At 38.0% G+C, this 24,889-nt stretch overlaps 1 protein-coding gene across 1 annotated transcript in view; it reads right to left on the reverse strand.

Annotated features, from left to right (window-relative positions):
* LOC139118963 (propionyl-CoA carboxylase alpha chain, mitochondrial-like) overlaps positions 1-24,889 on the reverse strand; it is a 54,942-nt gene that overhangs the window by 8,831 nt on the left and 21,222 nt on the right. The window contains exons 12-21 of the mRNA XM_070682560.1: positions 23,089-23,232; positions 22,336-22,411; positions 16,282-16,392; positions 15,664-15,766; positions 15,291-15,393; positions 10,132-10,230; positions 9,826-9,879; positions 9,135-9,275; positions 8,336-8,413; positions 4,566-5,743 (exon numbers count right to left, since the gene is read on the reverse strand). Coding sequence (XP_070538661.1) covers positions 5,675-5,743; positions 8,336-8,413; positions 9,135-9,275; positions 9,826-9,879; positions 10,132-10,230; positions 15,291-15,393; positions 15,664-15,766; positions 16,282-16,392; positions 22,336-22,411; positions 23,089-23,232 — 978 coding nt within the window. The 3' untranslated portion in view covers positions 4,566-5,674. The remainder of the gene's footprint in view (positions 1-4,565; positions 5,744-8,335; positions 8,414-9,134; positions 9,276-9,825; positions 9,880-10,131; positions 10,231-15,290; positions 15,394-15,663; positions 15,767-16,281; positions 16,393-22,335; positions 22,412-23,088; positions 23,233-24,889) is intronic.

Genomic DNA, 24,889 nt, shown 5'->3' on the forward strand with positions numbered 1-24,889 from the left:
TAAAGATGACAAGGAAACCCCCTCATACCATATATTTTCAAAAAGCAGAGACTCTAAAGTTTAGTATGGTAGCAGTAGTTTACTCAAAGGATGAAGTGGGTGTATATTTGGGGTAAAAAACCTCAATTTTGGTATTAATGATAAAAATTAATTTAAGTCAAAAACTAGACAGTATTTTCTGAAATGTAATATTTCACTTGAAAGGAGAGTATATGTAGAAAAAAACAACTATTTTATTTGGCATTATCCATCCTCATTTTAAAATTGTAGGGGTTTAAAGACTGACACACTAATAATTGATTAAAATCATGATCAGCAAAATTAAAATGCCTCTTATTCAAAATGCCTCTTATTAAAAATGTAAGAGCTTGTTGCCAAACAAAACCAATTGATAGTCGTTGTGTTATATAGCATGTAAAAACATAATGTGAAATTTCAGAAAATTTGACCCAGCCGGAATGGAGTTAAATTCTTTGGAAATTTTGAAATTGGGAGGCAAAGGAAGCCAAGAAATCGGGTGATTGGCATACATTTGCATAAATTAACACTTCTTTATCATACAACTTTCAACTGCTTTACAAGCTACAAGGTAAACCCAACCTTAAAAAGACATTTGCTGTAATTTTGCATTTGTTCAATGTTCATCTCTGTGTATCAGCATTTGTTTGTTATTCTATCACTACATAGAACACCCAATGCTGTATTTAGCAACATACCAGTGTGAACATAAATGACCATTGTTATTGTTGATAAATGAATTCTAGTCTGGACTTGATCCGAGATCTCTTTTCAACAAAAACAACCCTGACTGTTCACTGTATGGTTTGTGTTGACATCCTAAATACTGGACATTTCATGACGCTTCAGGGAGGAGAACAAGATACTGCAGTAGATGCATAAAACAAAACCACTGTGAATATTACCGAATTTGGCAGCTAAAGGAGTTTAACTAAACATGTTGAGTTTATCTGTCACCCAGGTAGCTAGCGTCTATGGTTCTCTTTTGTAGAGATCAGAAATTCTGGGCAAATATTGAATTGATGTTTTTTTTTCCTTGGCCCCCCTAAAAGATTGTGGTATTTTTGTCTGGCCCCCCCTAAATTTTCTTGGGAAAAATGGGTGGCCCCCCCCCCTGAAAATCCTCCACCCCCCCTGGAAGTAAATTCTGAATCGTCCCTAATAAGTATCAAGGAAATATTCGTTCAACGAAGATGTTTTATCGTAGGTATGCCACATAATATTTTTGGTTGATCGGAACTATTCTCGAGCATGGTTTTTTTTTATTGTAAACTCATAGGGGCACGGTCGCTAACCTAACGACTTTTTATTGCTTTGTTGGTATGAAACCGCAATGAATCAAAATACTTCTTTAAGGCAGAAAAGTCATAACGTGGTGAGCGGGGCGATAAGCTGTAGAGGAACACACAGCATCGTACGCAGGGCTAGGCTAGGTGTAATAGCTAGTAATACTACAGGCCACCATCGGCTACCAAACACAGCCAAGTTCCGCCGCCGAAAATAATCGATTTTTAATCCAAAATTGTGGTCGATCTCAGTTTTCGAGCACGCCCAACTATTCTAGATACGTGATGTGCTGAGCTGCGCTTTAAATCTTACGCAAAGCCGGCTTTTCTATCCCTATGCGAGGGAACAGACCGTATCAACTGCGCCATTGTGAATGTGCAATGATTTCTGGGTAGGGTTCAAATGCAGGTCAAATAATGAGTTCAGATAATAAAGGAGGTCAGATAATTGAAAGCCAAGAGAATGTCAAGACAATGTCGTAATCATGACCAAATAATCAGATAAGAAAGACCAAATAATGACATAAAAATGACCAAATCACCAAATAATGGAATAATAATGATAAGATAAGTTCTAAATCAAGACAACAATGCCGAATAATGGCAAAAGAACCGAATTAACATAATAATGTCAAGACAATATCAAGAGAATGTCAAGACAATGTCGTAATCATCACCAAATAATCACATAAGAAAGACCAAATAATGACATAAAAATGACCAAATCACCAAATAATGGAATAATAATGATAAGATAAGTTCTAAATCAAGACAACAATGCCGAATAATGGCAAAAGAACCGAATTAACATAATAATGTCAAGACAATATCAAGAGAATGTCAAGACAATGTCGTAATCATGACCAAATAATCACATAAAAAAGACCAAATAATGACATAAAAATGACCAAATCACCAAATAATGGAATAATAATGATAAGATAAGTTCTAAATCAAGACAACAATGCCGAATAATGGCAAAAGAACCGAATTAACATAATAATGTCAAGACAATATCAAGAGAATGTCAAGACAATGTCGTAATCATGACCAAATAATCACATAAGAAAGACCAAATAATGACATAAAAATGACCAAATCACCAAATAATGGAATAATAATGATAAGATAAGTTCTAAATCAAGACAACAATGCCGAATAATGGCAAAAGAACCGAATTAACATAATAATGTCAAGACAATATCAAGAGAATGTCAAGACAATGTCGTAATCATCACCAAATAATCACATAAGAAAGACCAAATAATGACATAAAAATGACCAAATCACCAAATAATGGAATAATAATGATAAGATAAGTTCTAAATCAAGACAACAATGCCGAATAATGGCAAAAGAACCGAATTAACATAATAATGTCAAGACAATATCAAGAGAATGTCAAGACAATGTCGTAATCATCACCAAATAATCACATAAGAAAGACCAAATAATGACATAAAAATGACCAAATCACCAAATAATGGAATAATAATGATAAGATAAGTTCTAAATCAAGACAACAATGCCGAATAATGGCAAAAGAACCGAATTAACATAATAATGTCAAGACAATATCAAGAGAATGTCAAGACAATGTCGTAATCATCACCAAATAATCACATAAGAAAGACCAAATAATGACATAAAAATGACCAAATCACCAAATAATGGAATAATAATGATAAGATAAGTTCTAAATCAAGACAACAATGCCGAATAATGGCAAAAGAACCGAATTAACATAATAATGTCAAGACAATATCAAGAGAATGTCAAGACAATGTCGTAATCATGACTAAATAATCGCATAAGAAAGACCAAATAATGACATAAAAATGACCAAATCACCAAATAATGGAATAATAATGATAAGATAAGTTCTAAATCAAGACAACAATGCCGAATAATGGCAAAAGAACCGAATTAACATAATAATGTCAAGACAATATCAAGATAATATCAAGACAATGTCACAATCATGACCAAATAATCGCATAATAAAGACCAAATAATGACATAAAAATGACCAAATCACCAAATAATGGCATAATAATGATAAAATAAGTTCCAAATCAAGACATCAATGCTGAATAATGTCAAAAACAACCGAATTACCAAATAAGTTCATAATCATGTCAAAATAATATCCATATAATGATCAATTAATTGCAAAATAATGGCCAAATACTGATATAATTATCATTAAATCACCAAACAATGGAATAATAATAATGAGATAAGTTTAAATAAAGTTTTCAAGATAATTTTGGCGGTGTTCTCACCCCATATCGCCGAAGTGTTTCCACCATGCACAGTCGGCTCCGCCCTAAATTATACAAACCAACTTGTTTCGTCCCTAAGACCATGGATGTCTATTTTTTTACATCCTTGCTAAGACCGCGGTGAATGAGAGATCAGACGATACAGAAGAGCGAATGATACAGAAATTGTGTGGAAAAAAGCAGAACTAAAAGTTATGTCATTTATGTATATTGACACTTTGAATATTGGTTTGGTGGTTGAAATATTCGAACTTCACCACGGCGCCGTGACGCAAAAATGACGTAAAAAACCGCAAGTACCCGGATGACCCGCGGTCGAGAATAAACGTACTGACTTGTACATTTCCGAGTTGTCTGGTAAATGACTTCAAAATCACTGTGAATTGGTCCTTTAAAACTCGTCATGACACAACCCCGGAAATCAATGATGTGGAACGTTGTAGCAATAATGTGAAATAAAGCAAAGATATAAAGTATCATAATCACGCGAAGGTGGCAGATTGATTTTTAGAAATGTCGTCTCCATACTATTAGGCGTGATTTGTCCATGTCAAGCATGAACAGGCATCGACAACACACTATGCGGCCACTCAGAAATGTTTCTCACTTTACAAACCCACGCCGCTCATGACTTATCAAGTACACATTCTTTCTTTCCGTTCTGTAAATTGAAAATGGCAAAAGCACGATCAGCGTTAGCTGCGAAAGATCGTAGCAGGTATGTATACATTCATTGTACCGTAGTCTCTGATCGTTCTAGAGTGAGATCACCGCTCGAAATGCGCTGAAGGTTGTTCAAAGAAGCTTATACGCGTACAGCTATAGCCAGTCTGAGCTTATTTGGGCGCAAACAGATTACGCAAATAAACTATCAACGCTCTGGACCGCTACTTACATACTCTTATACATGAACACACCCGATCAACACCCACACAAATTTTGCGTAAGCTGGATCCCGGGTCCCACCGCAGCGGGCTTTAAAGGCAATATTACAGACATCAATTACTTCTACCGTAGTCGTAATTTTTAAGGAGCAGAATATTTTGAATCAGGATAAATGAAAAGACAATTTCACAACTTTGCTTGCAAAAAGCTCAGCTGATTTCTGATTGAGAACTTTATGAAAACTCTTTATCCTGCTATTTGCAGCATCGAAGGCATAAAAATGCATGGAATTTCATTCTTGCATGTACTGACTCTGTGACAAAACGTTATGCATTTTCTTGTGCAAATATATAAATATGTTAATTACATTAAGAATATGCAAATACACTTATTATGTATTCAGCTTTAGTTTCAATGGATCTCATGATGTCAAAACTACAACCTATTTTGAGATTTGTATTTTTTAACAGCGCATACTGTACTTCAAAATCACAAACAGTAACACGTTTGAACATTTCCAGCCATACGGTTTTGATTCCACTAACAAAAAATTGTCTAATTTTCTTCTTCATCCAGCACAACCATCCCATATTACTGTGAACTATGTAACATGATTTTTTTCAAGCACCACAAGGAAAAATCTATGAAATAAAAACATCCCATTGTACCTCATAATAATAATAATATTATGCTCAGTGTTCCTTTTAGTAGGCTTAAAAACATAACAACATCAACATTTCCACTGCCGTGCAATCGTTTTTCTGAAATTTTTAAAGTCTCTTGGGTAAATAAATTGCTATGACACAGATCAATCACACAAAATACAACTGTTCTGTCTTTTTATGTACAAAAGATGGTTGCTACTACATGTGCCTACCTAAAGCAGAAATGTCACTATGTTAATTCAATGTCAATATGCTAATTATATGTTAATATACCAATTAGTATGCATATCTACAAATCTGAATATTTAATCAGTGCTGACTCCTGATTGGTTACTGGCCCTTTGATGACACAACATATGGAGATCGGCTTACAACAACATTTCTGGTGCACATCACGCTAACATATAAGTGATTTTATACTGCATTTGAGGTACAGTCTGTCAGAAAATGCCACTTGGGAACGATGTTTTTGCGATTAAAATTATTCAAAACAGAGATCATAAATATTCATGAGTTGGCTGCTCCAACAGTATGCCTATTCAAATTCCATGATTAGGTCCTCTTCTTGTACGCTTTGGCCAAGATCACAAAGTATCTTTTTGATCTGGTGAAAAAGAAAAAAATTTAGTTAGCTTTCAGAATTTAGGCATGCTCATTTCAATATAAGTCATCGAAAGATGACACAGTCCCGCTGTTTACATTGTAATATCGAAACTAGTCTTTCGTCGACTTTGCCGAGAAAATGTCTATCGAATGGCTTTGTGATCAATCAAGCTTTATCAATACCAACACTATCATAAACGGGCCATTGTTTACTTTGACAAATCTCAATAACATTCAACATCTAAGAATTCCTAGGGTTTCTGCGAGCCCTCGAGGCAAATATCTCCCTGCTCTGCGTACGGGAAATCGGCAAACACACGGCCCTTCCATGAGAGCAACATTAAATTATCTACATTGCCGTCGGAAAATCTACTACGGGCTCCTGTTTTAGCAGCTGAAGCCCTTTTCGCATGCAACCAAGGATACAGGAATTACTACTGCAATACATGTCAATTGTCGAACTGCAGGAAACCTTTCCGCATATTCTTGAATTAGCAAACGACATGACTCCGAGTTCTCAGCGTAAACTTCGCTTGTCTGAAGTCGTTTCTAAACGCGTTGCCGTGAGTGCTCACGGTTTACGTCACAGGCTCTAGAGTCAATGCAGGCGAACCGCTAGCCGCTTGATTTTTATTGTATCAGTGGCGGCTAGCGGTTCGCCTGCATTGACTCTAGAGCCTGTGGTTTACGTAGTCTGATCCAAGATGATCGATGAAGTTTCAAGTGCCTCGATACCGTAGTCACGGAGTTCATTGTCAATCTCTGGGTATTTACTTGCATTTATGACTTTGTCAAGACACAATAGGATATTAGTACATGTAGTACAGTTGGCAGGAAATCGCTCCTCCGTTCGCTGTATCAAATGTTCGGCGCGATGAAGCGTCGACGTGAGTTTGCACAGGCAAAGCAGATGACGCAGCTCTCATTAGCATATGTCAGGTTGTGTGTGGTTGGCTTCGATTTCTTCTCTGAACTCGCGTTCATGATTCCTTTACATCTAACACTGTCCGTAATTCTGCGATGGTCGACTGTATCATTGGTTGTATTATCAAAGGTTGCGTTCATGATTCCTTTACATCTAACACTGTCCGTAATTCTGCGATGGTCGACTGTATCATTGGTTGTATTATCGAAAGGTTTGCATCCTGACTATGAAAGACAAAATTACATTGGTCAATGATCGGCATCATCAACATGCATGTCATGGCTATACGAACGAATATTGTTTGCTTCAGCAAGCCATCTGCAACGTTGTTATTTGCGGCATTCATCACCAAACTCCAAAAACAGCGCGGGCCTTCGCACCGTTTCGCTCCACCAAGGGATAGCCATCGGGCAGAGCATGCTCCTTCAGACTTTGAAAGTCGACATTCTTTCTCGAGTATTTTATTTCGATCCCGTACTAGCCGTTCTTTCAACTTCTGAGTAGCGAAAAAAGTTGAATATTAATGACGGTTTTTTCGTACTGCATTACTTTGCGGACGGCATCATTCGTGGCCAATGCAGTCGACATCGAACGCCATGCACTCACCCATCACACGTTAACGCGTCCAAAATCACTCTGTTAGCAAAGTTGCACATGAAAATACACCTATCTTTTCATCTGTCACGAATACGTAGAGTAAAATGTCCTTTACGCTCAAGACAAACAGAATCATTTGAGCATCTATGTGCGTTGGGCACAATCAATAGTAGGGCGACATAAAGCTGATCAGCTGTGAGGCATGTGATCACCAGCGATTCAAATCGTCTGACCATACCATTATTTTACGGGAGCCCGCATAAACAACCGTAGTGCTTGTCAACGATGACGTTTAAAACTGACGAGATGACATTTTTGCAAATTACTAAAGCTTTCTGTGGCTCTCGTTCATCACGACAGACAACGCTTGACGCCTAAAACTCCTAAAACTGACCAACCGAAACCGTCACCAGTCCTGCGAAATACCTTTGGAATCGACTACAACCTTTGCTAGCGTCTCCCCCATAAATAATCGTACAGTCCGGTGATTTACGTCATCAGTGTATTTACATGATCCAAACATTGGCTTCAGATTCGGATTCAGAGAAAAAAAAGTCTGAATAAAAGACATCAAGAGTAATTTGGTGACTAAATTGAATTATTTTGAGATAATAAGGACTGTGCATCAAGAGACCATATGGTACTACATTTATGCCCAGTTACAAAACGATCGCTTCACAGATGCCACAGAAATCGTTGATGACAGGTGCACGGACGGAAGGACGCCGGGACGGACATGACCTAACCCATAAAGTCCCCGCTTGCGGGACTTAAATAAGTGAGGACTTTTAGCGTGAGAGAAACTGCCAATACATTTTGTCTGTTCTATGCTGGAGGTCAAAAAAAAAATTACACTCATTTTGTCCCACCATTTGAGGCGCTTTATTTTGAAGCTTATGGAATAAATAAAGTTTTCACCAGACTTAGTTTAGTTTTGTGAAAATCAGGAATTTTATTTTACCCCGCAGAGATAGCACAGAGATGGTGGCCATGTTGAATTTCAAATATTGGAAATTTATGGAGTAATTTATTTCTCTTGTACCAAATTGCAAATACTCTCCTGTGTCTCACCTTTCCTGATAGTGGAGCCGAGATACTGTTTTGCATTTTCATAGCTTCGATTACACAGAGTTCCTGCCCTTCTAGAACCTAGAAAATACACATTTACAGTGAGTTGAGAATGAGACACATGACAAGGTCACTTTGGGGCATGTACAATGAGTTGAAAGCTGAAACTTGGTATTCAAACAGACAGTCTCAGGTACAAGCAAAGCACTGGTATAAATGAGTTATAAATGAGAATTATGTATACTCATAAATGAAAGTGTGCTGGTGTTTCTGCTGTTACTGGAAACAACTAATTTCTTTTTTTGTGTGTGTGTCTTTTGAAGCCAACACTAGCCAGTGAGTGTTATTTTGTTCAAGGATAGGCCAAGTCCGCACCCTTGAGAGGTGACAGCATGTTAAGTATAGGTACACTGTTTAGGCTTTTGGAAATCTTTAGACATCTTTTGTACTTGAAGTTTAAAGTTGGGGAAACTGTTCTATATTCTATATCATAGGTAGGTGGGTGGGTAGGTAGGTCATTAATTAAAGGGAGAATTTGTGTATGTATTTCAGCGAGTTGGAGACATTAAATACTTTGGACGCATGAAGTCAATTCATTTATTGTTCCCCTATGAAAATACCTTTCAAAACAAATGAAGAACTAAACTGTACTAATTTTTTTGGCAATATCAGTGGGCACATGAAAAACTTTGAATAAATGGACTGTTTTGACACCTTTGATTTATGAACAAGGGTTTGTAAAATGGTCACTCAACAGGCAGAGCAATTTTTGTGGTGATGTTTGGTGGTCTGTTATTCTTACCTCTTGGCCTTCCTCCACAGCGATTGACACAAGAGCACCCGGCATGGGTGATAGGATTTCCTTGCTGATGGCTCCTTTGTCCACAACCGGCATGTATCCGAAAACTTCGGCCATTTCTTGCGGGATAACATTAACTGGAAACTGAATGGGCAAGGGTAAACAAATATTGCGACCACAAACTAATAAGGTTAGATTGAAGTGTGATGGACAGATGGAAATGAAGCACTCAGAAACTTTGAGGAAAACTGAGTTGTCTTGCTTTGTTTATTGGTACCGGTAGAATGTCAATGCAAGGTACACCTTTATCAGATCACAGTGAAAAATAAATTCTTGGTGTACATAAGCAGGTTTTATATAATGCTTTGAAGAGAAGAATCTTGGCAGGTTGATGTCGAAACAGTAGTTCTGAAGAGTAACACATCATAACAAAATGGGATGCTTTCCAATTCATGATTGTGCTTGAAATTAAGTGATGTGTATTCATACGTCACACTTGGTCAAACAAAAAGAATTAACCATGCTAGATATTAAACAAACACAACCTCATTCACTGGCAAAGGTGAAGTCACAAAACATTTTATGCCTTCATTGTATCAAATTTGGTTTTCAGTGATGATAAGAAATCGAGAAATGTTACATATTGACTTGCCTTGTTTTCCAATAGAATAATTTCTACATCGGTTGTACTTACCACTGTGCCTTCGTATCGTATCCTCATCTCACCAGTAACGTCATGGTTTATTACCTGAGGAAGAATTACAGAGCATGTGTGTAAATCACATGATAATAGAAGATTATAAACTATGCATATTCATAGATTTTGGACAGAGCACTTAATATTTCTCTCTGCTTGTCCACAACTTTAAATCATAAAGAAATTTTACAGCAAATGTTTATAGTGTTCACAGTAGCAGATGTAAATGTGTGGTAGAAAAACAGTAAATATATTCTACAGACGTATGTCCATCTGATGATAATCAGTTTGTGTCCAACACACCTGTACTGCGTATTCGACACCGTTGACCTTTGTGACAATGACTTTATTTTCTAGCGACCAGCCACTGTCAACGTGGAATGATTGACCATCCATGACAACCTGCAATCAGAAAATGAAGAAAACCGTATGAATTTATATTGAAATCAATGCACTGCAAGCCACTGGTATCAACACAGTTGACAAAACACTGATAAAATAATGCATTTTTCTCAAAACGGGTTAAAATTAAACTAACCATTATGAATATAGTTGACTGTTCAATATTTTGTTGACGTTGCAGATCAGAGAATTTTCCACACATTCTCTTTGATTTGATATATCATCCATGCGATGCTGTGAAGTCCGAATCTATGGATGTTTGTTTTTGTTGTATCAAAATTACAATGCTATTAGCATTATGGCTGTTCTGACATTTTATTCTAATATTTTTGGAGATGTGATCAGGTTTAACCCTTTCACCACCATGGTTTAGCCCAAACCCATTGTTATCAATGGTGATTGTGGACCTGTTTACAGGGAATTGGGGGTGTACAGGTTAAAGGGCCAGTGGCTGTAACTTTTGATGATTTGTTTTCACTGTTTTTGTTCTGTATGCAATTTGCGAGTTCTTGTTCTCTTGCACAAAATATTTTGAAACATATACTTTTTAGCTTGCCAACACAACATTCATACGTGTGATATGCACTGTTATTGTACTTGGGCCTCAGCCCAAGTACATTTGTTTTCATTCCGTGGGAAAAAACTCTGTAAGGTATAACCATTTCTGGCTGAGACCAGGGAGGGCAAAATGTCTTGGCTTCATCTTTCTTGGCATAATAAATGGCGTAATGATGCTAACTTAAAAAAGTGCTGCTCTCAGCCAGTCATGAATAAGTGAGATGTGAATATAAATGCTTCTCTATCTGAGTTTTTGCCACAAATCTTCTGAATATAATCAAAATGTGCATCGAAATGCAACAATTAATGCACCCTCCGTTTCCTAAGCGATGGCACGACCCTTGCTACACCCACTGGACGAGCCAAAGTGGGAGGGGTAATTTCAGTTTGGTCGAACAGGAGGGCTCGAGACCAGAATTTAACATTTAAATTTGAAACATGTTTAATCACTGACAAGATGTGGACTAGTGTTAATCACAGTGAAAGTTTGAAAAGGAAGGTTTTATATCCCGGACACAATGAAAAACATTACGACTGGAAACTGTACCCCCAGTTGAGAATAGTAATGCCCACAGCGATGGAGAACACTTATCCTTGAGCTGAGAAAACCAGACCATCATTTCGAAATAGAGCTGCAGATTCGAGAAGCTCGTTCAAAATAGCTAGGTACACCCCATAAAGGGGTGGTTTCAAGTTTTGAGGGCAAATTTCGCCTCCTTCATATAGAAATCGTACGTTTGTTTTTCCAGGAGAACACACCATTTGACACAAAATTTGCATGTAAAGGGGTCGCCAGTAAGCACGTGGTCAAATCTGGCATAAGAAACAATATGAAATGTTGGGTAAAGCCAGTCCAAAATAAACTGATTTGAACTTTTGTGTTTGTAATTTATACCACTGCAGTAACATTACCTTTTTTTGACAACATCACACATTGTAATACGTTTTGAAACTGAATACTCCGACGTATTCTGTGTCTCCTTTGCTAAAAAATACGGTATGCCGATTACCATGTAAGGAGATGATGACGTCAGACAGATTTGTAGTGCGTTTGGTCCTGGATGGTGCACGAAGTTTTGTCGAGGTAGCTTGTGTATTTATTTCCTAAATGGGAGAGATTAGGGTCGATCTAAACGAAGGCCGAAGATTGTTATGATACTCTAAGCGAGCTGAACTCTAACGCGAATGGTTGGATAATTTGGAGGATGTCTAGAACGGGGCCTAGAATGATCTCGTCTCATTAAGATTATTTGGCGGTCAGTATTGAATTTCAACTGCGTCACAAGTTTGCAAAATGAGTATTCCGTCGAACGGTCAACGAACGATGTTTTAGAAATCTGGAGACATGGCACATCGCATTTTTATTTTAGTATTGTATATTTTACAAAAGATTTAAGAAGCAATGATTTTGTCGAAAATTCTGAAAAAAATATAGGAAGATTTGATCGCGAACACATTTTCACTTGGGGTCAACTAGCCCTGCGTACGATGCTGTGTGTTCCGCTACAGCTAATCGCCCCGCTCACCACAGCCCTGCAAAGACCCGTACGTAGGGTCGGTGACTTCAAATCCATTTTGGGACTTCACGTAAAAAGCCAAATTACTGCCGAAATTCAGCGTTCTTGGGCCCAAGTCGTATCCCAGCCTACCTCAGCTACTCGATCGCTTCCAAAAATGACAGTCTTTTATTCACTTCTCGTAAATAACCGTCGATGTCGGCAACTCTCTCGCTAGCCCTGCGTACGATGCTGTGTGTTAGCTGTAGCACATAGCATCGTACGCAGGGCTAGGGGTCAACCGGATGCGCTATTTTGCGGGTTGCGGGCTGCGGGTTGCGGGCATGAAAAAATGTGTGTTTTTTGATATCATTTTCGCCCTTCTCACACTTCAGATTAGTTCAACCGCCGATAAAAGCCACAATTTTCAAAATCGTTTTCAACGCCGTTTCAAATAATTTTATTGTGGTGAACACGATTATAGTCCTTGGAAACTTTTCAAAGTCACGCTGGATCAAATGCTTGAAGGGGGCATACCGGCATGGAGCGACTATCATACTGCAGGTGCAAGTCATACGTTCATGATATTAGGAGATAAATTATTGAGAGCTGCAGAACACAAACTCATCCAAAAATATTCCTATTAGATCGATTCCTGAAAATAAGGCAACGCACCGGCGTGTTTTTCCCACTGAAATTCTCGCGTTAAAATGTTAGCAGAATGTCGTTCTCTGAGGTCGCGACCTCGCTTGAACCGAAACGGCAAAGTAAACTAAGTCCTTTGTTGTACGTCGTTTTCTTTTAAAGATTTCATGAAAAATACACGGCATTTACAATACACATCACTTCTACGCTTTTTTAAGTCAAATCTTTCCTTACGCATTGCATTTAAGTAGGCATTGTTTAATTTTCTGTATGAGTTGCCCTGGAACCGAATTGTGAATGGATGCATTACAAAGAATTTACTTCCTATGGCCTGATACTAGAAATGTAACAATTTTCATTCCGCGATAAGTGGCGACATTTCCGAGGCGCGATTTTTTTTGTCAGTCTGGTATTACGTATATTTCTCACTCACATCCATGGCAAGAGAGAAAAGTGATTCAGATCCCTAATTATTTGTAATGGCCAGGCAGCTCGGAATAAATAAATTGGTCCTCGGAATCGCCGCTTTTAGTTTAGCAGATTTTGATTTTTTCAGAAACATGACGTATTTTCACCCATTTGGTTTGGTCTGTTATAGCATCTTTAGTCCAAAAAATCAAGTTTACAGCATTGATGTTTTCAACAGCCTTCAAATATACAGTATTACGTTAAAATACACCATATAGTAGTGTTTCATTAATTTTAACCATCTTGACCTGATGGTGAAATATGGACTTCGCAGGAAAAGGGATACTGTACGATAGACCTGATCATCATTATTGATAATAGACACATTCTAAAGGTTTTATTTCTTATATACTATATGCCATATTACATATATTAGAAATCTAGCCATAATTCTAAAAACCCGCAGCTCGCAGCCCGCAACCCGCACCTAGCAGATACCGGGGTCAACATGGGGTCGCAGCCATGTTGCCTCAAAGCTTATTCTGTCTGCACTCAAAAATGTCGGATATGAACCTGAAAAATCGATGCAATTTCGTCAAAATTCGGCGAAATTTCAGCCTATAGACAAAATTTCATCTAAGTAAGGTAAATTTACTGAAATTTGATCGACAAATAATCCTGAGCTTGAACGTGACAGCTGCCCATACACAGTTGCCCATATGGCCAGGTTTATGAGATTGTTTTCAAGCGAGCGAGCCAATAGAGCTAGAGGTCTGATTTTTGGTATATAGGAATAACTTAGCAATACAATTATTTTGACAAAATGTCACGTGACCTCAATGACCTTTGACCTCAAATATATATATTTGTCCACAACTCAGTAACCACAAGTGCTACACCCTTCATATTTGGTATGATGGGACACCTTATGACACCACATATTGTACCTCATTAATTATGCGCATATCTAATTCTGAGCAAGCCAATAGAGCTGGATGTCCGATTTTTGGTATATAGGGATAACTATAGGGTAGAAATCTAAATATGCCCATCTAAATATTAGACATCTACCATCGAGAACAAAAGAAATTTGCTGTAATTTGAATATTTAAGGAGTTTAAGAAATTTTCACTATAAATAAAGAACCCCTGCCTCAAACTCCACAAAAGTTGCTAGACATATTTTGCCGTTGTCATGCCATTGCTTCGTTTAATAACCAGTTAATCAAATGCCTAATTGACAGGAGGAAATTCAAGACCATATTTGAATAGTAGTATATATTGTCCTCAAAATTACTCTATCACGGCCCAAGTACTCATTGCCTTCAGCAATACTGCCTTGTTACATTTGAATTTAAGTCTGGACCAGAATTAATCCTCTTTTTACCAGGCTCCGCAGACAAACCATAGAAATAAATACCACTTCGAAAGAAGAGAATTAACAGTGCAGTGTACACGTGTGCAGACTGAGTTGACAAGCTGAATACAGTGTATCTCAACATGTGTTGGGGAGTAGAACAAGATACTGCAGTTGACATTAAAAACAAACATACTGAAAAATCATTAATGGTGTAACTACTGGCCCTTTAAATCCTGCTTTCAACAAAACTCAACTCAGTACAAAATCAGTTAAGATTGTTTGACCCTTTGCCCATCAAATTTTTGGTACAAGTCTGTTGTTTTCTACGGCGGAGTTGGGTCGCTATACTGAGAGACGGGGGTGAGAAGGTTAAGTACATATTTCTTTATCGATAGCCGTTGGAAAAATGGATCATAAAATGGGTTTCACTCTCCTGAAAAATTCACCAGATTGTTTCATGAATTGATGTATAATACAGGTTTTAATACCACTCTCTGTATAAACCTACGTACATCATTAAACTTGTGAGGATAAAGTCAAGCTCTCAGTAGAAAAAAATTTGAAACATTGAAGTGTAAACTAAATAAAACTTACATCAAAGTGATCTCCCCTGTCAGTTATTTTGGTCTCAAATTTTTCATCTATGATTGACACTTCTAACTTTTGCTTCTCTTTCTTCAATTTGAATGGAGGAAATCTGGAAAAAAATACCATTTATGAATAATTTGAATGCTGATGTTTCAAACAGTAAAGCTACATTTTGTGGGAAAAGCGAATATATTGTCATGCAAATTTTCATTTTTTGTAACTTTTCTCTTCCTATCCAAATTTGTGGCATATAGCTCTCCTTTCTTCAACATACAATGAAACATAAATATTCTAATGTATGCAAATTACATTCAAATAGGGCAATTCATATACAAATAACTGGCAGCTCTGCCGGCCAATAGCTTTTGTTGTGTCTTACCTTGTCTGATTTGTAAATGACCTAGCTCTGTATTGGTTCTTGACATGAACACAGCATGCCAGGGCGGCCACTCTCCTCTGCTCTGCTTTACTCAGTTGTTTACCTGGATGTGAGTGAAGAGGAAGTGAATTGTCAAGTTTGTGACTTGCTCTGAAACGGAAGCGTATATTTTTGTTCCAGTGTGGAAGAGATAAACAAACTCTTTTAAAGTGATACATGCCTTGGAAATGAAAGACTTTTGCTAAAACTTTCCTCAAGCAAACCTTCAACCATTCTCTTTTAGAATCAAGTATAAATATCAGGTCCACTGTGCAAAATTTGATACTAGAGTAACAATTTACCCAATATTAACTGATATTTAAAATCCAAATGGCTGCCATCCTACAATTTTCACTAAACTTAGCCAGTAAATACTTAATTTACTCTGTGGACTTCGAAATGAGCCCCCACAAGTGATAGGCCAAAAGAATATCATTGTAAAAGTTTCAGAGTCTGAATATCTAGGTGCATTCTACCTTTAACATAAACACACTGTTTTTTTTTTTTGCAAATCTCTTCTTCTCAGCTTCAAATCTCATATATAAAGATATAAAAATATCTTGTTGCCATAGTTTATACCTTTGAATCCATCTGGATATTCATCATAAAGGAACTTAGTATTGATGTCTCCCGATAAAAACCGTGGATGCCGTAAGATTTCATGTAAAAGTGGGATGTTGTGGGTCACACCTGCAGGAAAGAAAGAAATTCATAAGTGGATTCATCCTGATATCATTTACTTTGAATGCAGCTCCCCTCAGTTTACAATGGTTCAGTCCAACCTTCACATTTCTTCACTTACTTACTATTGGTGTGTTCAAAAGCTCTCTGAGTTTCATCCTGAACATTTTACAATGCCTGATTGGACACGCCCGATGATTTACGGAGAAGTTGCAGAGACAGCTTACGTGGCAAATTATGATACAATGTTAAGTTTGATATGACATTGTTCAAAGTCCCCATGACTTTTGTCTCATGAAGTATATTGCTACACTCCTCTATACAAACCCAATAGAATAGCTCACAGTTAGTTTACACAATGTGTCTGAAAAGATCATTTCAGGTTTCAAATACAGAAGGGGTCATTAGCTCAGGTGAGTAAAGAAAATGTTTTGTTGTGAACGGCTGTGAAAATGAGAGCAGAAAGAGTCAAGTTTTACAAGTTCCCCTAACTAGTCATAACCGGAAAACATAGGGCCAAAGTCCCTGAAGCTACTATAGACATGGATAAAAATTAACTATTTCCTGACTGTATGAAATTATCTCACTAAGGTCATCCTAGGGACCTGTAAATCAAATATTAAAGCTGTCTGACCAGCGGTTTTGAAAAAACAAGCGACTCAACAGTTGACAGAGCTCTGCTGTGTTATGTAGAGAATAACCTTTTGTGACACATGTATTGATGAAGAAGGTGGATATCTTTGATAGCTCATTTCAGGATGGCCTGACCAAAAATGGAAAAAAAAAATTCGTAAAAATAAAGATTTGCATATTTCATCAAAAAGTTGGGTTATCCCTAGGGACCTGTATACCAAATAACAAAGCTGTCTGACCAGTGGTTGTGAAGAAGAAGAGTTTTTACCAAAGTCACCTTTTTTGGTGCTAATTTGCATATTTTCAACAATATGATAAATTAATAAAAAGACTTTCTCAAAATCATATATTTTATCCACACAACAAACATCAAATCAGTAAGTACTGCAGTTCTCAAGATATTTGAGTGGACCGATGCCTCACAAATGGACATACATACACACATACATACATACATACATACTAACAGTGCATGCTGGACGGATACCCATCCAATAGCTTCTATAGACTATATTGGTCTATAGTAGCTAATAAACGGGAGTTAATTACATTCTAATTAAAGTAAACAAGACTTGCTTAAATCAAGATTTTCGTCATAAAAAAACAGCATATCTGTCAGGTTATAAAGAATCTTAATCTGGTTACAGCTGTGTATTCGTATCCTGAATTGGAGCCCTTTACAGGTGCTACTGCTCCGGGCCAGAGCAGACCTGGGAGAAATGATGACTAAGGGGTATCTCCACATTCCCCACAACCCTGAAAGTCCCCAATCAGGGCCTCATCACCGGATGTAGTTTAAAGTCTTACCCAGGACGACGGCTCATTACAAGAACAACAATACACTTTCTTTTGGAAGGGAAAGGCACAAGATGAGAGACGTGAGTATGGCGTAGGGTTTGCAGTGAAGACATCACTTTTACCCATGATAGAACCACCCACTGACGGCACCGAACGACTACTGAGTCTTCGTCTAAATTCCAGAAATGGCCCGGTCAATTTTGTTGCTGTCTATGCTCCTACACTTAATTCGAGCCCTGAAGCCAAAGACCAATTCTACAGTGAACTTGATCGATTCATTGGTCAACTGCCACAAACAGAAGACATTTACCTGCTTGGAGACTTTAATGCAAGGGTCGGTACAGATCACGATGCTTGGCCTACATGTATTGGTCACCACGGTGTAGGCAAAATGAATGAAAATGGCCAGAGACTACTGGAATTGTGTTGTGCTAGGAATCTATGCATTACAAACACCTACTTCCAAAATAAGGAGAAGCACAGAGTGTCATGGATGCATCCCAGGTCACATCAGTGGCATCAACTCGACCTTGTCATTGCTAGAAGAAATCGACTTAAAAATATCCACAACACACGGAGCTATCACAGTGCTGACTGTGACTCAGACCACTCCCTTATTATTAGCAAGGTCTCTCTACAACCACAGAAAATGTTTCATCACACAAAGCCAAAAGGATTCTGTAAAATCAATACTGCTTGTACCTTTGATCCAGTCAGAAACAGCAAATTCATTTCCCTTGTCAACGATCTTGCCCCAGCTGATGCCGGTGATTCTGCAGAAGCCAGATGGCAGCATCTTAGTACCACCATCCACAAATGTGCCATTCAGGCTTTTGGAAAGAAGGACAAGTGTAACGCTGACTGGTACGAAGCAAATTTTGTAGTCATGGAACCTGCTACACAATCTAAAAGAGAGGCTCTCATCAGATGGAAGAAAGAACCTACGCAGCAAAATCTAAATTTACTAAGAAAATCCAGAGTCAAATGCCGGGAGATAGCCAGGAGATGTGCCAACAACTATTGGTTGCAATTATGCTCCTCCATTGAGCAAGCCTCTTCCACCGGAAATATCAGAGCCATGTATGATGGCATTAAGCAGGCTACAGGTCCAAATGTGAAGAAAACAGCCCCCCTGAAATCAAAATCGGGTGAGGTCATAACTGACCGCAGTAAGCAAATGGAAAGATGGGTAGAACATTATCTGGAATTATACTCAACAGAGAACACTGTGTCTGAGGAAGCCATTAACAGCATTCCAACCCTATCAGTCATGCAAGAACTTGACATGGAGCCAACTATGCCTGATCTTGAAAAGGCCATTAATGCTCTCGCCTGTGGAAAAGCACCAGGGAATGATGCCATCCCACCAGAAGTAATCAAACAAGGAAAAAGCAGCACTTCTCCCACACTTACATGAACTTCTTTGTCTCTGCTGGAAGGAGGGTGAAGTACCACAGGATATGAGAGACGCTAAGATTGTCACACTTTTCAAAAACAAAGGAGATAGGAGCGACTGCAACAACTACCGCGGAATCTCCCTTCTAAGTATTGTTGGTAAGGTGTTTGCTCGGGTCGTCCTCACTAGACTGCAGTTGTTAGCAGATCGTGTATATCCAGAGGCACAATGTGGCTTTAGATCAGGCCGTTCAACCATTGATATGATCTTCTCTGTGAGACAACTTCAGGAAAAGTGCAGAGAACAGCGCCTACCACTGTACCTGGCTTTCGTCGATCTCACAAAGGCTTTTGACCTAGTCAGCCGCAGTGGATTATTTAGACTACTCCAGAGGATAGGCTGTCCACCAAAGCTACTCAGCATCATCAGGTCTTTCCACTTCAACATGAAAAGCACCGTTAGCTTTGATGGAGATACATCTAACCTTTTCCTATCTTGAGCGGAGTAAAACAGGGCTGTGTCCTAGCCCCAACCCTCTTTGGCATATTCTTTTCACTTCTCCTGACCCATGCCTTTCAATCCTCTACTGATGGTGTATATATCCACACTCGGCACGATGGTAAACTATACAATCTGGCCCGTCTGCGTGCAAAGACTAGAATAACGCGTGTCCTTATCAGGGAGATGTTATTTGCAGATGATGCTGCCCTTGCAAGTCATACACAAGATGGCCTACAGTGTCTCATGGATCAATTCTCCAATGCATGCAGAGACTTTGCCTTAACCATCAGCATCAAGAAAACTGAGGTGATGGCCCAGAACACCCAAAACCCTCCCTCTATATTGGTCAATGATTCTATGCTCTCTGTAGTTGACAACTTCAGATATCTGGGATCTCTCATTACCAACAACCAGTCTCTGGATGCTGAGATCAATGGCAGGATTGGTAGAGCAGCCACTGTGATGTCAAAACTGAACAAGAGAGTCTGGGATAACAAAAACCTGACTACCAACACGAAGCTGAAGGTTTACCAGGCATGTGTCTTAAGCACCCTTCTCTATGGCAGTGAAACATGGACAACATATACCAGACAAGAGAAAAAGCTGAATGCCTATCACATGAGATGTCTTCGCAGGATATTGGGCATTACGTGGAAAGACACGGTCACCAACTCTGAGGTTCTTAGACGCTCAGGATCTAGTACCATATTTGCAATGCTGAGCGAGCGCCGTCTGAGATGGCTCGGTCATGTGCGTCGCATGGATAAAGGTCGCATTCCCAAGGATCTACTGTATGGTCAGCTTGAATGCGGATCACGTCCAAGAGGCCGTCCCCACTTGAGATACAAAGATACATGCAAGAGGGACCTTAGGTCTGCGCACATTGAGGTAGAGTCATGGGAGGACATTGCATCAGATCGTTCATCATGGAGACATGTTGTTAAAACAGGTGTGAAAAGAGCTGATGAGGATCGTTTCCAATCATGGGCACAAAAACGCAAGAAGAGAAAAGTATTAACCACACCCAAAAGCACAGATTTTATCTGCAACAATTGTAACAAGGACTGCCACTCACGGATAGGTCTCCACAGCCATAGTAGACACTGTTCCAGCTCAACATGACTCAATCCATCGTCTCTTGAGACGGACGGAGGCCAATGAATCTGGTTATCTTTTTATCAGTATTTTCATCCTATACCAAGCACATTTTAACTTTCAAATAACATTGTAAGTAAGTTCTGTTGAATAAGTTGAGACTGTACGTACTAAGAGAAAGCACACAGAAGAGACAAATGTTTGAAACTTAAGAAGTTCAAGGTCATCAAAAGCATCATGTAACACTTTCATTGCACTGTTTACACAGATTGCATAATTGCTATAAATAGCACGAGGAATCTTACAGCCCAGCTTTACCATAAAAACCCTATCACTTTGACCACTCTTTTAATCGACCACTCTATTTTTTTCCTCAAAAAGTAATCTTATTTTATCCTCACCAAGTCAACCATAAATGGAAATTAGAACTTTCTCTATCTCTATTTATTTGACCACCCTATCATGACCTATCATGACAAACTATATGAACAATTTCTTTTAGATAAAATAAATGGTGGTTCAGAATATGTCAAAGTTGGAATTCAGGAGAGTTGCCTTTACATGTTTTAATCCTACAAGATGGTAAGCATTTCACTATAAACTGTCAAAAAAGTTGAACTTTCTGATAATTCCACACTAAAATTATTTTGGCTTTGATGATTTCCTAATTAAGTCAATTATTTAAAATCATATTAATTATTTTTTCTGGGCGAATTGACAGGGTTTATACAGTACAAGAATAACATACAATGTAAGTCAAATTTGATCAAAAATGACAAAAAAATTCCAAAAAAATACAGATTTGCATATTTCATCACAATTTGAACAAATCTAAGTAGGGTTGTCCCTAGGGACCTGTATACCAAATAACAAAGCTGTCTGACCAGCGGTTATGAAGAAGAAGATTTTTTACCAAAAACGCCTTTTTTGGCATTAATTTGCCTATTTTCAACAATATCAAAAAATTAAAAAAAATAGTACACAACAAATGTCAAATCAGTAAATACTGCGGTTCTCAAGATATTTGAGTGGACGGACGCCTCACAAACGGACATACATACATACATACATACATACATACATACAGACTGACGACGGACGCCGGACGGATACCCATCCCAATAGCTTCTATAGACTACAGTCTATAGTAGCTAAAAACCAGGACTTGTCATGTTTCTCAGAAGATGAGAGTGGTAACAGCCTTTGCGCAGAGAATGATTGGTTGATGATAGGTTATAGACTTGGTGATGAAGAAGCTGATGATGATGATGATGATGATGATGATACACTGATAATGATGATAACATTATTGATTATGATTATAAAAATTATAATGATGATTTTGGTGATGACGTTGTTGTTAATATTGGCTCCATATCATTATTACCACAGTTACAACAACAACTGTGTTCTAGAAGATTAGTCATTTTGAAAAGGAATTTCATTGCAGAGAAATCAGTAAACTCTGAAACAGATTTCTTGAGCAGTATATGCAATTAAGATTGAATGAAGATCAAGTAGTGGCTCACCTCTGATCACGTAGTGATCCAATGCTTTCAGCATGTATCTGATGGCTTGACTCCTGTCCTTGCCGTAGGTAACCAGCTAACAACAACAGAATTCAAAGGTAGGTAATGTCTTTGTGGAAATTACTGACAGTCTGAACGAGTTCTCGGTTTTCAAAATAGTTCTTACACACATTCAAAATTACACATATTTTCAAAAGCGACTTTCTCATGTCCAGTTTGATGCAACCTCCAGTTAAGCCTATACACATGTATTTCATTTGAAACAACAAAATTATTGTACAAATAATTAAAATCAGAGAACGAAATCATGCATCACACCATGAATCATTCTAGAAGACTGACCAAATTAGACTTTTGCAGTGGGTAGGATACTCCTCATTGTCATTGAGCCCCTAACAATTATTGTCAATGTTAAGTTGTAAGAAATCCCAGGTATGGTAAATTTGTCAGATCGATATGTGGAAAATTAAATTTTAAAATAAATCAGAAAAGCATTGTAAAGTTTGAGACTCCAGATATCTTTTCCCAAGGTGCATTCTACCTTAAAAATATGCTGTTTTTCCGAGGCATATCAGCGCTGATACTCAGAAAACTATATGAAATATACACACTATACAAGAAATGTGTGTTTCTATCAAGAATGAATGTTGCATTCACTAACACACATTACCATAATTCTTTGTTGGTGCAAACACTCTGGTGTGGACAAAACTTTAGGGCAGAGGTCTACATTTAACAAGTTTTTTTTCTTACCTTAGAAATCATGGGGTCATAATAGATACTGATTTCACTGCCCTCTTCAATACCACTGTCACATCGTACATTCTTCAGGTGGGTTGGATCTTTATAGGCATAGAGCCGTCCAATGGACGGCAATCCAAACATCTTGTAGGGATCCTGAAATTGAGTAAGTGCAATGTGTAGTCAGCTTATTTTTACACTGCAAAATCCAATGAATGTTTATTCTATTCAAAGTTATGCTTGTGTAGTGCTTTAAAAGATGAATAAAATCTAGACTGCATGATTATTCTTTTACAAAAACTCAGTCATTTGCATTTAGCTCAGCCAATCAACGATTTTCCTTTTTAGAGGCTGCACAAAAATATTGCACAACCATGACTTTACTGTGCAACTGAAATTCAATATGCAAATAGGGCTGACATACATGTTTTACCATATATGGATATATGTAAATTAGTAAACATGGTTGACATGCATGTTTTGCCTTATATAGATATGGGCATATTAGTAGGCCAAAGTAAGTAAATTCTTTGTTTTGCGTCCACTCAAAATCCTAAAAGGTACGCGGGTGTAAGCGGCTAAAAAACACACACAGAAAATTTAACACAAAATCTGTTTGCCTTTATAGGACAATTTTCCTCAAACCACATGAATATATACTCCTGTCACAGTGTGACACACTGTATGATCACTGTATACATTTTTCATAACAAATGGATCAAAATAAACAGTCATTCTTTGACGTTTGCTTTTCTCTTATTAGTTTTAGATTTCTTTCTTGTGCATTCAAAGTGTCCACATGCCAATACCATTGCACAGCAACTTGACAGCCTTGACAGTTTGAGGAATGGGTACACTATAACAGTATGCAGTAGCAGTCTTCTTGTAGGCCCTACGTGTTTTTCAAGTTTCTTGTAATGTCTATGCTCTGATGGGATGTCATAGTTTTGCTGAAAGGTGTCTGTTTTGAAAGAAAACACCAAACAGAAATGGTAACTTGTAGCCTCTGCATTCAATTTTAGAAAGATGGGGCATCAGAGAGAAGAAGAAATTGATGATATAATTGACAAAAGTATTCCCTGTAGCTTCCTCGGGACCATCCGTAAAACCAGCACCTTTCCTTTCCATTGTCAGTCTCCACACACTGACTCATCAGACCCAAATTTAGGTGGAAGCTTCACATCTATATTCCTTGCACTTTCAAAGTACCACACCCCAGATTGATTGAAAAGATGAAATATCATGGCATAAATGGAAATATTCTACAGTGGGTCAAATACAAAACAGCGAGTAGTCATAAATGGAGCATCATCTGAATGGAGAATACGTCACAAGTGGTGTCCCAAAGGGTTCACTTCTTGGACCAATACTCTTTCTAATCTACATCAATCATACTGGCGCGTGATGAAATTAGTTCTGAACTTAAAAAATTACTGACAAAACCAAGATATATCATCCCTTGCGAAATTGTAGTGATCCTGAAATTCTACAAGCTGATTTGGACAAGCTACAAAAAATGAGTGAACACTGGCGGAGGCATATTGGCTACAACACCCCTTCAATAAATACTCAATGAACAATATTTCACTGGGACGTACAACTGAAGGAAATGATCTACTTCATTCTACCTTAAAACCTTCAAGTAAATGTGATAAGTTTGTAAAAAAGCAAACAGAATGTTGATCTCATCAAACGAGCATTGTCGATCAAATAAAAAATGTAATTCTTCGTCTTTACAAACAACTTGTGAGACCAGAGCTCGAGCATGCAGTACAAGCTTGGTCACCATGGCTACAAAAGGACATAAAAATCT

This window comes from Ptychodera flava, chromosome 19, assembly GCF_041260155.1.
Source record: "Ptychodera flava strain L36383 chromosome 19, AS_Pfla_20210202, whole genome shotgun sequence".
In the NCBI taxonomy this organism is placed as follows: domain Eukaryota; kingdom Metazoa; phylum Hemichordata; class Enteropneusta; family Ptychoderidae; genus Ptychodera; species Ptychodera flava.